This window comes from Ursus arctos, unplaced genomic scaffold (genome assembly GCF_023065955.2).
Source record: "Ursus arctos isolate Adak ecotype North America unplaced genomic scaffold, UrsArc2.0 scaffold_14, whole genome shotgun sequence".
NCBI classification, from domain to species: domain Eukaryota; kingdom Metazoa; phylum Chordata; class Mammalia; order Carnivora; family Ursidae; genus Ursus; species Ursus arctos.
In genome coordinates, this window is record NW_026622808.1 from 39013386 (window position 1) to 39028452 (window position 15067).

Genomic DNA, 15067 nt, shown 5'->3' on the forward strand with positions numbered 1-15067 from the left:
AATCTAGCATTTTCTTCCAGTATATATGAAGGCCACAGATTGCAGAAGCATTAGCAGACCCATGACTTTGTCACCATAGAATCATTATATTTTCAAACCACAGAATAGTTGAAGCAGGTATTTCAAAATATCACCCTGTAGAAGCTGTATTAGTTATTAGACTTGTTGCCAGATCTTGTTACTTAAAGCATTAATCAAGAAGCACATGTGTAACTCTTACCACAAATTTGAAATTTAAATATTTTGATAACTGCATTTCAATATAACTATAATTTTAGGCACATAGAGATGGCCTTCTAGGGGGAAGGGGAGTTCATAAGTTTCCCAAGATGCCAAAGGTTAAGAACCCAGGAACTGAAGCTCCCCTTCTCATAATTCCATCCTCCAAAAAGCCACTTCCCACGATGCAGTGCATGCTCCTTGAGGACATGCTTATTCCTTTACGTGAACAAACATATAAAAACATCTAGGAACATAATTTATATTTTATGTGCTCTGTCATTGTGTTTTACACATATATTTTATAATATAAGTCTCTAGAGAATTTGGATATTCATGCTGTTTCCAGCTTTTGGCTATTATAAAAAAAATTGCTGTAATAAAACTCCTTGGATATGTCTCTTCATAGACTGGTATTTTTTAAAAATTTTGCAATCAGTTCTATTTATGGATCACTTGGGCCAAGAACAAATATCTTCAAATTTAACCACAAAGTCTATTTTGTATTATGAAATCAACAGAATAACAGCTAGTATTTTTGTCCTCACTCTGGGCCGGGTCCTAAGTCCTTTACGTGAACTAACTCATTTTAATCTTCACACCCCTAAGGTGGGACACTGTTTTGATTTCAGTTTACAGGTGAGGAAACTGAAGTGCAGAGCGGTGTTCGGCCTCTAAGCTCCCAAAGTGTGTGGTTCTCATGACAAATTCAAACAAACAGGTATTCTCAGAGCATGAGAAGTCTCATTTAACATGGGTCCCATCAACGTCACTTTGAAGGGAGTAGTAAATGATGACTGACACTTTGTTACATCATCACCTTCTGAGAGCGTGTCCTGAAGCACCTTAGAATTTCATTGTCACTGTACATTTCAAGAGGTAGATCAAAGAGTAAGGATCACAGTGATTTTTACAACCCACCACCTAATCAATTAGGCCGAAGGCTAGACGGAATGTGTCTAGTGTCAATAATGAGCACATTTGCCATCAGAGATGGTAGCACCACCTTGGACGCAACATAGGGTCTCCACTACATCAGGCCCAAGCAATTTCATAGGCAATGACAGAAGATCATAAATCCAAAATAGAACACAGGCCAACAGGTTAAATATAAGCATATGTTAATGAAGACCCAATCTCAGTACAGGCCTGGTCTCCTCGGCCATAAGAGCCTTATTAGACTCTCCCAGGTAATTCATCAAGGCCCCATGCTGGCCAAGGCAAGGTCAATCTCTCTCCCCAGTTAGCAAGTGCCAGAACAGACCATAAGAAACCAAACCACAGAAACGGTATCTTTTTTAATTATCTGGACTCTGCTGAGTAGAGATAAAATAATCCCTGCTTCTATTCCATGTCTGCCTTGACCTATCCTAGCAATGAAACGTCATTTAGGTTAATCGAGACAAGAAAGCTCTGTCCCCTTTTTATGCCTATTCTCGTGCTTTGAGCATCCATATAACAGGGTTAGTCATCAGAAAGCACGGGTAACAAAAATGTCATAAACCTCAAAGGTGGTTTGCCAATAAGAGCTGAATGTCCTATACATCATCTCCTGCCGGAAGCCACAGAGCCAAATGCTTTCATTTTCCTCCCAGCCTGGAGGCAGGGTGGGGAAGCTGTGGAATCCAACCATCCTGGGCTTGAATCTACCATAGCTGGGACTTTGAGCAAATTGCTTCTCTCTCTGAGGCTCAACTTTTCTTCATCTTCAAAAGCATATGATAACATCTGTGGATTAAATGGATCTTATACCACCCCAGTCATGGTTCAGCCACCTGCTCCCATGGGAAGCCCCTTCAGCAGGGAAGGACTGCCCCACCACTAGCTCTACCTTGACCAGCTCCAACCTCACCGGTCACGAGGGGGGCCTGGGCCCCGCCAGGGGTGACAGGAGGGGCTCTTCCCAAAGAGGCGGTATAAGCAAATGCCCCATATGAAGTCACAGACTCAGCAAGGGACCAGCAACACAGCCGAAAGAGGAATGGGCCAGAGCAACCTGAGAACAATCTCTACTCCGAGTTTCTGAACAAGATTCACCTGCTCTGAACTGTATTGCCACCTCTCACTTCCAGAAGGGGTACAGACCTGTTCACGAGTTTTAAAATATTTGTACCCTTCCAGCCAGGAATTTCATATTTTATCCATTTTATCCTCCTGATATAAGATGACACAGATATTCTTGAATGCCTGCCAGTGTTATGTATAATAGTGAAAAGTTATAATCTATCTAAATATCCAATGAAGTTTTGGTTAAAAAAATTGGTGCGTCCATTTGACAAAGTACTGTATGGTTATTAAAAATAACATTCTTAAAGAATGTTTTAGGATGTGGTGACATGATCTCAATGTAGTAAATGAAAAATTCAGGAATAAATTAGTATGTGCTATGATCCTAATTTTTAAAAATTTGTGCTTGTATAAACTTACGTATACATGCTACTTAGGGCCAGTTTGCAGACAGGCAAGGCAACAATAAACATTAAACTCAGCAGAGCAAGGGGTTCTCCTTTGCTGTTAAGGGCACGTTTCCTCAGTTGCATTGGTAGCTGCTTTTTACGTTATCCTCAATGCCATTTTGTATGTCTGCAATATTCGTGGTGAAAAATTTTAAAGTGTGCGTATAATGCCAAGAAGGTAATACATCAAAATGTAGCTACTGCTTGGAGGTGGGATTATTAATGACCTCTCCTGCTCACAATGTCCAAATTTTTTTTTAAGATTTTTTATTTATTTATTTGACAGAGATAGAGACAGCCAGCGAGAGAGGGAACACAAGCAGGGGGAGTGGGAGTGGAAGAAGCAGGCTCATAGCGGAAGAGCCTGATGTGGGGCTCGATCCCATAACTCCGGGATCACGCCCTGAGCCGAAGGCAGACGCTCAACTGCTGTGCCACCCAGGCGCCCCCTCACAATGTCCAAATTTTCTACAAAGAACGTGTATTCCTTTTCATCTTTTACACTGTCTTTATCACTGGAAACTATTTTTATGCCCACCTCAGAACTCACTTGGTTTTTAAGAGAGGATGCTTGGTGCTAAGCAGTGCCCTCCGTCAGTGGCACACCTGGCTCCTCCACCACCCTGTTTCCTGGGACACGATGAACCCCGGCTCTTCACTTAGGCATCTCTCCCCCGTTAGAAGTTAAACCAGAAAAGTGCTGTGGGGGAAGCAATGTCCCTGAAACCATCCCACTCGCATCCTCTGACGTGAGAAGAGATTTGTAGGCGGCTGTTAGGAGCATTCTCCACTCTGCAATTTGTTCTCAAAAGTATAGGTTGCCTTTTTTTTTTTTTTTTTCTGGAATATTTTGCGTTCTATCCTGCCAGGAAGCTGGGGGCTCAGCCAGTGGCTTGGGTAAAGTGGTGGGAAAAATCAGAGAACGATTATAGCGTCAACTAGCATGGACATTCCATCACCATTTATTTTTCACCAAGTGCTGGGGGTGGAGGGTGGGAGAGTAACTCTTCGGAGATACGTCACTAGGCCTTAAGACCCTTCCGATTCCCTTTTCAAAAAGGAACTCTTAACATGGGTCTTGGCTGAGCTCCCTAGGGCCCATGAAATCACACATCAACCTTGTAAAATTTTCTGAAGCCCAGATTCCCAAAAGAGTCCATGACCCCTTAAACAATGGAAGATCCCTGTCTGTAAGAATAAGCTCTTTTCTTAGCTTACGCACTTCTATTTGGTCTCTAAGCCCAAGTTCAGTAGGAGGTTAGAAGGAAAACTCCCTCCAGTTACCTATCAGAATCGTCATCTGAGGCTTTAAACTAAAGCAAAATGTCAGTAGGAATGTTTGTTGTTACCATCACTCACACGCCCTGAGGGGCATACACATACGTTTTAATCAAAGGGGGAAGACTTCGTCTGGGTTAACATCTCCCAACTCTACATCACAGATATATTTCTTTGAAAGGGCTGTATGTGTTAAATTCTACTACACATTAGGAGGGTTCACTGTTTTCTTGTATTTAAAAACTAATCTAGCAGCACGTACATACCAAGAGCTCAATGTGCATGCAACGCTGGGTTGGAACACAGTGGAAACTTGACCATGATCCCCAAAGAACCCCATCCCTTCATCTAGTAACTTCTTATTGAAAGCGCACATCTGATGAATATCTTTCCACTTCTTAAATGGAATCAAAATTGAGAGTTACTAATATTACTTTCCCAAGCCCTCACATCCTCCCATATGAGTCATCTGTCGGAACCCACCTTCTTTTCAGATACTTTCCACAACACACAGAAACAGACTCAAGCCACTCTTCAGAAATGCTGCTGTTTAGTTAAGGGACTGGTGACTACTGGATATCACCATTTTAAAGCATCTTTAAGTAGCCTACATAGGCCATTTATTTGTTAGAACAATTCATTTATGGGACTCAGCCTTCATGGCAAAACATCTTCTCATGAGTGGCTCCTCCCACCACTTCAATTCAATGGACCTCAGCTGTGAGACACTGAAAATCAGTACCACTTCTCCTGAGGCCCTGGCTGGATCTGTCACACATCCTGTCATTCCCATATGACTGGGATTGTCAGTAAACCTGGAACATGCCAGTTTTCATGTCTTCCAACAGCTTCTAGGAGACTAGGATCTTTCTAACTTTTACAATTATTATAATACCTTGTGACAATATTTGGAGGAAACTCTGCTGAGGTTCTAGAATCTGTCTACCAAGATTCAGGAAAAATGCCAGGCAAATTAGAAAGGAATCTGGCCATAGCTGAATCCCTAAGCATAAAGGTAGATTTCTTTTCTATACAAGTTTCTCTATTGTGACAAAACATGATATGAGATAGTTAAAAAAAGAGAGAGAGAGAAATATCCTTTGCAGCTGCACCAAGAGAAAAGAAGTCAGATGGCTGATTACATGAGACTTAAGTGATCTTAAGAGAAGGAGAGGTTATTGATACTAATCAGCACAAAAACCAAATCACAATTCGTAATTGCAAATAATCCTTTCATATGAGAGGTTCATGGATTTTTGATTAAAAAAACTTCTAGAGGGGCGCCTGGGTGGCACAGCGGTTAAGCGTCTGCCTTCGGCTCAGGGCGTGATCCCGCGTTATGGGATCGAGCCCCACATCAGGCTCCTCTGCTGGGAGCCTGCTTCTTCCTCTCCCACTCCCCCTGCTTGTGCTCCCTCTCTCGATGGCTGTCTCTGTCTCTATCGAATAAATAAATAAAATCTTTAAAAAAAAAAAAAACTTCTAGAGACGTGTGTTCCTGAAAAATAAATATAATAAATAAAATGTAGTTGAAGAAATATGTATGATGAGATGTGATCTTAAAGTCTTGCCTGAATCACTACATCTCCCTGGGCTTCTACCCTTCATTTTCAAAGTGAGAGGATAGAACTATATGATGGCTAAGAGCTCTCTGAATTCGGCAAGTCAATGATCCTAATAATTACCACAAAATTAAAAACATTCAAACACACACAAAAAACTTGTTGCGGCTAAGGGAAGTTTCATAGACTTTACCTGTCAATAATAAAATATTCAGTGAGTAAAGTAAAACCTAGAAGAACATCATTTTTTTGTCCTGTTACCATGGTATCCAAGTAAACTGGTACAACTCCATCAATTTGATGGTCTAAAGACTGGAACAAACACCATATGGTGAAAAAAAGATGCCCAAGTACATTAATTAGATGCCAGCTCAGGCTCGCTCCATTATGACAATTTGCGCCACACAAAATTCTGCAATAATTAAAAATAACTAAAAACATTGTTTATACTGGTAAATAAATGTTGTCAGATGAGAAACCCATGATCCATGTTCAACAAAGTTTCAAATTTTCACAATGGTTTTAGAGGACTCTTTTTTTTTCACAAATGAGGAAACTGAGGCCAAGGTTGCTCTGTTAGCTACAGGAAGAGCGAGGACCATGACTCAGCTCTTAACTCTTAGCACAGAAGCCTTCTCATCTCACAACAATGGCGTCCGTGGTTTCTGCGGAGGAGAAAGACCAGGGACTAAAGTCGGATGGATCCACCATGCACAATGAGTGCGCTCTAAGGAAGTACACAAGATGAATGGACGCGGGGAGCCCAAGAGGACTGAATATCCACCCCCCAGCCCTTTGGTAATGAGTGCATCAGAGGCCCAGGTTGGCTTCCCAGTGATGTCACTGGGGAGACAAAGAGGCCATACAAAGAAAGGTGCTGGAATTAAGCAGCCAGGACATAGACCCCCAAATTCAAGAAAGCTCTTTACCTATATAATCACCAGCACTCGACTACCATGTCATTAAACATCTTTTGTAAACTTCTGCTTTTCAAGAAAACTACAAGGCTCATATTTGGTGGGTCCCTAGTATGTCCCAGGAAATGTGCTCAGTATTCTCACTTGTATTGTTTTATTTGATCCTTACAACAATCCTGTTAGGTGAAGTCTTTTCATCTCTATTTTCCAGATGAAAAAACAGAGACAAGGAAAGGGGTCACATTAATGGTAAGTGTAGAATCTTGATTCAAGCGAAGATCTGTTAAATCCAAAGTCACCCACTCTGCCATGCTGCTGGAGACTTCTCCCAGCCTTTGGGCACTGGCTGCCTGAGTTGGGCCAATTCACTAACTTCCCTGAAAGGGGGACAAACATCTGACCATCTTCTGGAACCAGTCTCTAAAATGGCACAGTGGCATTTATCTAAATTGTACTCAGATGCACTGATGTCATAATTCATTTTTTGAGAGAAAGAACATGAGCAATAAACAACTTGACTTGCAAGCTTAAGTTGGCCACCCAACTTTCTCCAGTCAAATGAAATGTTTAAAAGAGCTTTCCCCAGGTCACAACTTCCATTGTCAGAAGCTGGAAGCCCCCTTAAAGCACACAGCATGTTAACAAATAGATTCAGAGATGAGAGGTGTTCTCATGGCAGAGGCAATAGGAAGCACTGTACTTACACTTATGTCGAGACTGCAAAGGCTAACAGCATCCTCATCTTGGGTGCTCTGCTTGCGTTTTCGCTGCAAAACAAATGATAAAGTTCAAATGTAGACCGGGATTATGGCTTTGATTAAGGAAAGAAAATAAAAGCAACCAATTGAACGGCATATGCAATCCTTGTCGTTTCTATCATGTTTTCCCCAAAACTTTAACCAATCTATGTAAATGAACAATTCTAAGAAAGCCTCAGAAATCACGGGAAGCTTTTAAACTCTAAGGTAATTGGTTTACATTATTGTGCTTATTCCTGCTGCTACAATTCTTTCTTTCTGCATTTCCTTTTTTCCTAAGTGTCTCTATATTTCAAGACTCAGAAATTTAGATACAAAGTTCAGATTCTGGCTAACTTGGGAGAAGAAACTAAACTGGAAAGAAAACTGAATTCACTTAAAGATGTTTCATTTTTAGAGCTCCTTTGAAATTTGTTCTAAACTTCATCCAGGGTCCTGATATAATCACAGAACCAGAATGCTGGAACAAACCTTAGACATCATGTCTAACCTTTCTATTTTACAGCCATAAACACCAAGAAAAATCATTACTTGAATGGGAGAAAATTGAATTTGAAATGACCTTATGACCAAGGAAGTCTGCCAGGTTAGATGTGGAAAATATATTTTCTTCTTTATAAAAAGAAATCAATTCCATCTACAAACCATAATAAAACTCATCAAAGATACATTCACCTCTCTTCTACCTCCCAGCTCAACCAACCAGGCAAGCTGAGTCCCTAATTTGTGACTTGCTATGTCTCCTGATCTTGGCAGAAACCTACAAAAGGACCAGAATCACTGGCATGCAGTTCCCCTGGAGTCCAGAGACATCTGGAGTCTTCAATCCCTAAAGACCTCTTCAATCCCTAAATCCTCTTTCTCCTCCTCTATCATACCCTGAGCAGGAAAGACAGAGAGTGGAAAGCGACCAGAGCCACCCTTGTCTATCTCACTATAATTGTTCTATTATTTCTTTGCTTTGGTTCAAGGAAGATTTCTTGAGCATCTACCATGAGGCTGGCCTTTCATTTGCTCCTGGGACTGCAAAGACTAGCAGCACCCATAGCTGAAGAACTCACATTCTTGTAGAGGGACGGACTCTGAAGGAATGAACTATAATGCAGTAAAAGCCAAACATCCTAGGAAAGTCACATCACTTTTCTGAGTTACCCCTTCTCAACTCTTAAGGTGGGGGTGCTGACATTAGCTTCTACTCTCAAAGGGAGAGGAGAAAATATGGTCATGCATTTTAGAACTCAGCAGAGTGCCGGGTACACAGTGGGTGCTCAAAGCATGGGTTGGAAGACTCTGGAAGCACAGTGAGGAGTGGTTTGGCCTCGGTGAGGAGTTGGGGAGGTCTTCTCAGAGGAGGAGACATTTGAATAGGCCAGAAGGTGAGTAAGAGTTTGCCAAAGATATTGGGAGGGGACTGGGGCCTCTTGTTCCATAGCCAGCAACCTAGATCTTCAGAACCCCACAGGTGCATATGGTTCTATCCAGAGTGGTAGAGTTCTAGATCCTATATATTATTCCACTTGATCAGTGGAATGATGTAGAGATGAATGCCAGGAACCAGGACATTGAATCAGCCATCTGGGATGGTGCTTGAGAATCTGCATTAACGAACTCTATTCCGGGGTTTTTCAGGGGAGTCTTGAGAAGATGCTGGTAGCCACTGGCCATTTGTGAGGATGTTCCATGTTTGCACAGGAACCTGACCCTCGCTGATTCATCCTCTAGTTAAAAACAGCACTGTGGTGTCAGTGAAGCCAATTCATTGGTTAATATTTATAAGGACCTTTTGAGGCAAGTAGGGCAAGGGATAATTTCCATTCTAGGGCAAATAAACTGAAGTCAGGGGAGATACACAATTTGTTCAAAGTCACATGGCTACAGAATCCAGGATTCTAATTCCTGGGGCAGAACTCTTCACGCACATCACTGAAAGCATACTTGGCAAATAGGTTACAACTCGTTTGCTCTCCGGAATGTCTGGTAGCATCTGCTTGGAGGGCTGTATTGAGAAGGACTACATAGCACAGCAAGTGGCAGAATGCTTCAATCAATCAGTAACATGTGTGGGGGTAAGAGAGGGGGACAGCTGCTGCCCAGGACGGCCCCTGCGCTTCCTGAGTCTGGCTGCTTTTTCCTTGTGAGGCTACAGTGTTACACCTGGGATCTTGGGAAATGCCATGAGGGGCTGAGACTCTGGGATGTTATCTGTAATGTGGAAATAATGCCTACCGGGTCAGGCTGTTGTGGGGATCACAGATGATATGCATATGGCAGCTGCAAAGAGGCCTGATATACAGTAGGTGCACAATAAATGGCAGTTCCTATCATGTGTTACCCAAACTGTAAACCACACAGATCTGTGCTGCTACCCAGTACTGTCAGATTATAGAACTTCGTGGCGCTACAATTCCATTCCGAGAGTTCAGCAATTTTGTCAGTGCAACACATTAATGGTAAACCTGTTATTCCAAGAAGCCCACCCTGGTGAAGGAGAGGGGTTAATAAGAGTTTTTTTCCTCATAGGCATGCAGCCCTCTCCAGACCAACCCAACACATTTCCCAGCACTGGAACCTAGTCTCCAGAGCACCCCTCACCCCAGACACTTCCACATGCCTCAAGTGTCAAATCCAGAAGACAAATGTCCTCCAGCAGCCTTTTTAATTAAGCCATGGCCAGTTAATCTGGGATAGAATGATCTCCTTAAGAAACCCACACATTTTACAAAATGAAAGCTGAATGGATTATCAACATGGATTTTCTTTTCAATTTCTGTTACAGGGGCTGGTAACTGACCACTGCCAGCAACAAAGAAGGAGCCTGATGGTTAAATTCTGGGCCCGAAGCAAAAATTTCACAAAGTATCACGTATTCATTTGTTCACTTGCTTTATGCTCACCGAGCACTTGTGATGTGCAAAGCCCTGCTGTGGGTCTGGGGAGACAGCAGTGAATGAGCCAGTCATGCTCCTTGCCTACTAATTGGGAGTAAAAAGAAAACAAAATAAGTACCGATTATGATCTCTGCTGTGAATGAGTCAGATGAAATGCTGAGACGGAGACTAGCAAAGGAGACCCAGTTTAGAATGATAATTTTATTTAATATTTTGTTTTCTGGTTTTTGGTTGACCTTCTCATCAGACATAAGCCCATGAAGGTGGGACTTCATCTGTCCAGGTCGTATTTCAGACCCTGGTGCAGTATCTGATGCGTGGCTGACACCCCGTACAATAGTATTTGATTGTTTTGTGGATGCCCTTGGTCCTGCTCCCTTGGAGAATCTTGTCGTCTTCACCAATTACCCAAACTCAAGAGGGGCACAGGTGGAGGGACTGGAGGGGACCAAATGGGCACCCCTTCCACAGACTGGTCAGCCCAGTCAACTCAGGTGATGAAGGGTGTGCAGGTCCCATGCATGTGCTGCACACCCCACCCGGGAGCTTCTAAATTCCACCAGGAATTTCTAAACTATTGGAGAGCTGAGCTCATGACAATGATCTAAAGAACAGTTCACGGAAGAAATCATCAGTGGGAAATTTAAATCCTGGAGAGACAGACAAATGAGCATCTCAGAAAGCAGAGGGCGTGGCAGGACACTGCACTCATTTTGAACTTAACCAAAACGATTGATAATGACAACAGTCAGCTTTAGCCTCTTAAACACTCACTACATGCCGATCACAGAACTAAATCTTCATATGCATGATCTGATTCGATCCTTACTACCACTTCAGGAGGTGGGCAGGGACAAGTATAATTTCCACTTTGCAGAGGAGGAGATGGAGGCTCAGAGAGGGGCAAGGACTTGCCCAAAGTTCTATAATTAGCAAGGGGCAGAGCCTGGATTCATTGGGCTCCAAGCTATGTGTTTCCCCACTGCACTGTTCTGTCCCCGAGTCTGGAAGGGCACATCATATAGAGATGGTCTCTATATGTTGAGCACAAGGAGTTTGGGAGGAAACACCTTTATAACTTATTCTACTAAAGAACTGGCCTTGGGGCACCTGGTTGACTCAGTCGCTTAAGTGTCCGACTTGATTTCAGCTCAGGTCATGATCTCAGGATTGTGAGATCGAGCCCTACATCTGGCTCTGCGCTGGGTATGGAGCCTGCTTAAGATTCTCTCTCTCTCCCTCTGTCCCACCCCACTCCCTCTCTAAAAAAGAAAAAAAAAAAAACAAGAATTGGCTTTGAAGACAGTACACCTAGGTAACATTCTGAGGTAACATAAAGTTTTCTAGTTTTAAAACTATCACTGCCTGCTATCAGGTGGGCTACAGATGAGCCAAGTCACCATTTTACTTCCCCTGTGCCTGGAAACCATGGGCAGGTTTATGGGTGGGGGGTGCGGCTCCTAGGCAGGAAGGGCACTGTGCGAACTGTCTGCATTTACACACTTGGCCTCACACGTTCTCATTAGCCGACTGGAGGAGCCATGGACCCACCCTGTTATTCTCGTTAAATTTACTGAAGCGAATACACAGTCCACTTCCCTTTCAACCATGAAAACAAAGCGCCTTGGGTGCTGTAGTCTACGCTGATTTGAGCACATGACTTTAAACCCCAGTGCCCTGTGCAGTGGGTCAATGAATAATTTCTGAATGAGTGACTAAAAGAAAGAATGAATAAAGGAGACCAGTGTTTTTGAGGTGACACCCTTCCCTTCCGCTAACCACCTGGCTGCCAAAATTAAATCAAAACCTCAAAAGCAACGATCACTGAAAGCTGACATTCTTCAACCTCAGATTTCCTTGGAGACTCAAAACCTGCACATTTAAGCTACAACTCTTGCTTTTAAAATAGGAGAGGTTTTTTTTTTTTTTCCTCACCAGTGAGGGCATTTATTTTCCTTAAAATATATGGACATGTTAAAAGAAATCATGGCTATTCAAACATTGGTCCAAGCCTGACACTGGTGACTTCCACTCCTCCTGTGAGAAGGAATGTCAGATTTGTTCAAAGGTGAGGCACACCCATGATCAGGGCATCTATCCAGGCACTACCCTCAGCAATGGCATGGGGACTCAGTCTCTGTGCTTCAGGAGCAAGGAATCCAAGCATGATAACACCTCAACTGAAAGGGAATAGTCAACAGAACCAAATTGTACGTGAACTTAATGGACAGCTGAACCCTTTGTCTGAACAGCTGGGTGCTTATCTGACGCAGGCAGGAAAGGCAGTTACAGAGGGTGTGAATGTACTATTTGATTCCTTAGCCCTGTAGGTTACATATTTGATAAGGCACTTTCTAGAGGTGCTTGGGTGCTGGAAAAACTCTTTCATGCTTCTCAAATCAAAAAACAAGCAGCAGGCCCCTTTGTTAATTTGCAACAGAGCAAAGCCCTTTGTATATTTGGATGTGAGGTCTGATAGAAATATGGGTATGTCTGGATGGATCGAGTGGACTCTGCCTGAGACTCACTACTGGTAACACCATCCCGCTATGTCGACCTTAGATCTTCACCTGTGCTCCTTCCAACCCACCTTCAAGAAGCATCACCGCTCCTCAGGCCACTCAATGGCCATTTTTTTTAGGCTTGACTACCTCCTAATAGCACAAGGCAGACCACTCAATCTCATTTATAAATGGTCCAGCAACAACTACTTTTCTGGTGTTCTGGGTAAGCTCTCTGTGGAGAGCACTGACCCTATCCTTAGCTGATCAATGTTCAGAAGAGCTGGTCCAAGGGGCGCCGGGATGGCTCAGTTGGTTAAGTGCCTGACTCTTGATTTCGGCTCAGGTCATGATCTCAGGGTCATAGGATTGAGCCCTGCATAGGGCTCTGGGCTCAGTGGAGAGTCTGCTTCTCTCCCTCTTCCTCTGCCCCTCCCAATGTGCACACTCTTTCCCCTCTCTCTCCTTCGAAACATAGATAAATAAATAAATAAATCTTAAAAAAGAAGGAGGAGGAGGAGGAAGTGGAGGAGGAAAAAGAGGAGGAGTTGGTCCAAGCCTGAATATCTTATCCTTACTGGGCTCAGCTTCCATTCTCTCTAGGCTCAAATCTTGGGATCCTTTGAGGTGTTAAGCCTTAGAATCCAAGGAGAATCACTGGGTGCTTTCTAATACACAAGTGAAGGGAAGTAGATGCCAGAACTGGGCACCTGCTATGAGCTAAGCACTGTGCTCGCAGTTTAAAGGATCTTTCCAGTTAAGCTTCTCTTTAACCCAGTTTAAATAAGTATTGCTGTGTTCGTTTTACACTGAGGGACACTAGAGCTCACTCAAGGTCACAAAATTCGTAAATGCTAAGAGGGATTTCTCTCTGGGCCAGCCTCATTCCCAAACCACTGACCTTTCTGCCACACAATGCTATTTCTCTTTTTATATTGTTTAAAAAGACTATGGACTCTGGGAAACAAACTGAGGGCTTCAGAGGGGAGGGGGGTGGGGGATTGGGATAGGTCGGTGATGGGTATTAAGGAGGGCACATATTGCATGGAGCACTGGGTGTTATACGCAAATAATGAATCATGGAACACTACATCAAAAACTAAGGATGTACTGTATGGTGACTAAAATAACATAATAAAAATTATTATTAAAAAAATAAAAACAATATGTGCTCTACTTAATGTGTTAAAAAATAAAAAATAAACTTAAACAATTATTTAAAACAATAAGTGTTTTAAAACAATATAAAAAGGCTCACAAGGCATTTACCTACATACCCGATGGAGATTAGGAGCATAAATGAGACAGACCTGAGTTCAAAACCAGCTCCACCATTTGCCGTTTGGTGTGATAAAGTCACTTCTTTATCCTTTCATTCATTCAACAGTTATTTCCTGAGGACCTACTATGGGCCAGGCAGTTTCCAAATGTGGGGATCCGTAAATGTCTATAAAACGCTTCTATAAGCTTTGATTTCTCCATCACAGGGTCATTCCAAGGAGTAAAGGAGATAAAATATTTTGAACAGGGCCAGGCAGATGGCGAAAGATTAAACCATGGTCATTATTATTGCTACTGTGGCTGTCACCCTAATTACTATTACGACTGCTGTCACTGCTGTTTTGTTGTTGTTGTTTGACATTGCGAGGTGGGCAGGGTGGGCAGGGTGGGCACCAGAGATGGGGATCCCGCAGGACGGTGGGTGACTGAGCTAGGACACAGCCTGACCCTCCTCGAACTGCCCACATCCCACGGGGGTCTACATGGATGCTCTCCGGATACCTCCAGTCACGTTTGCAGTGTTCCCACTCCTCTCAGAGACAGGGCAAATGCAAGGACTGACTTCATTTTAAATGGCTGAGATTGAATTGATTAGTGTTGGAACAGCCCTGTGATTTAATCACAGGGTTTTTCTATTTAATAACCAAGTGACCAGAGTAGCAAAAACGCACTGATGGAGGGAGTGCAGCTCCCGACCTGACAGCAAATGGCCCCTGATTAGTCGTTTGTAATTATTAAATTCAAACCAGATCTCAAACCTTTTTGATTTATCTCTTTGCTGGCAAACAGCTTTGGTGGTTTCAGAGGCTTTAATGCCTCCCTTTCATCTGTGCCTTCTTGGGGGAGCGATTAGCAAAGGATTTTGTGTTCTTGTACTTGCTCTTAGCTGGAGCTGGACGCACTAAACTCACGTTTGAGCAGGGAAAGGATCCGCAGTCTGTTTCCCTCCTGCCTGAAGCTCCAGCGGTGAGCCAGACAGAGGGACCCCTCCTCCATTTTTAATATGCTAGCTGGGGGGTTTCCTCCTTATTTTTAAAACACCCTTCTCCAGCACCCAAGAACCTTGAGCCTTTTTTTCTAGACTCTTTAATGTGCTCATAGGGTAGCAAACCTGGAAATCAGGGTGCTCTCTGAGCTACGGGTAAATAAATCTTAACTCACACGAAATGTAATTTTGCACGCGGATGCCGTTAACTGTAGTCTGAAG

The 15067-nt window shown here is 43.1% G+C and overlaps 1 protein-coding gene across 6 annotated transcripts in view; it reads right to left on the minus strand.

Moving 5' to 3' along the window:
* ARHGEF3 (Rho guanine nucleotide exchange factor 3) overlaps nt 1-15067 on the minus strand; it is a 294790-nt gene that overhangs the window by 132321 nt on the left and 147402 nt on the right. For 4 of the 6 annotated variants that reach the window (XM_026501066.4, XM_057311810.1, XM_026501072.4 and 1 more), the window contains one exon: nt 7137-7199. In XM_026501066.4, coding sequence (XP_026356851.1) covers nt 7137-7199 — 63 coding nt within the window. Of the gene's footprint in view, nt 1-7136; nt 7200-10084; nt 10163-15067 lie in introns of those variants that run through there. The other 2 variants (XM_044384936.3, XM_057311809.1) reach the window with 2 other exon arrangements.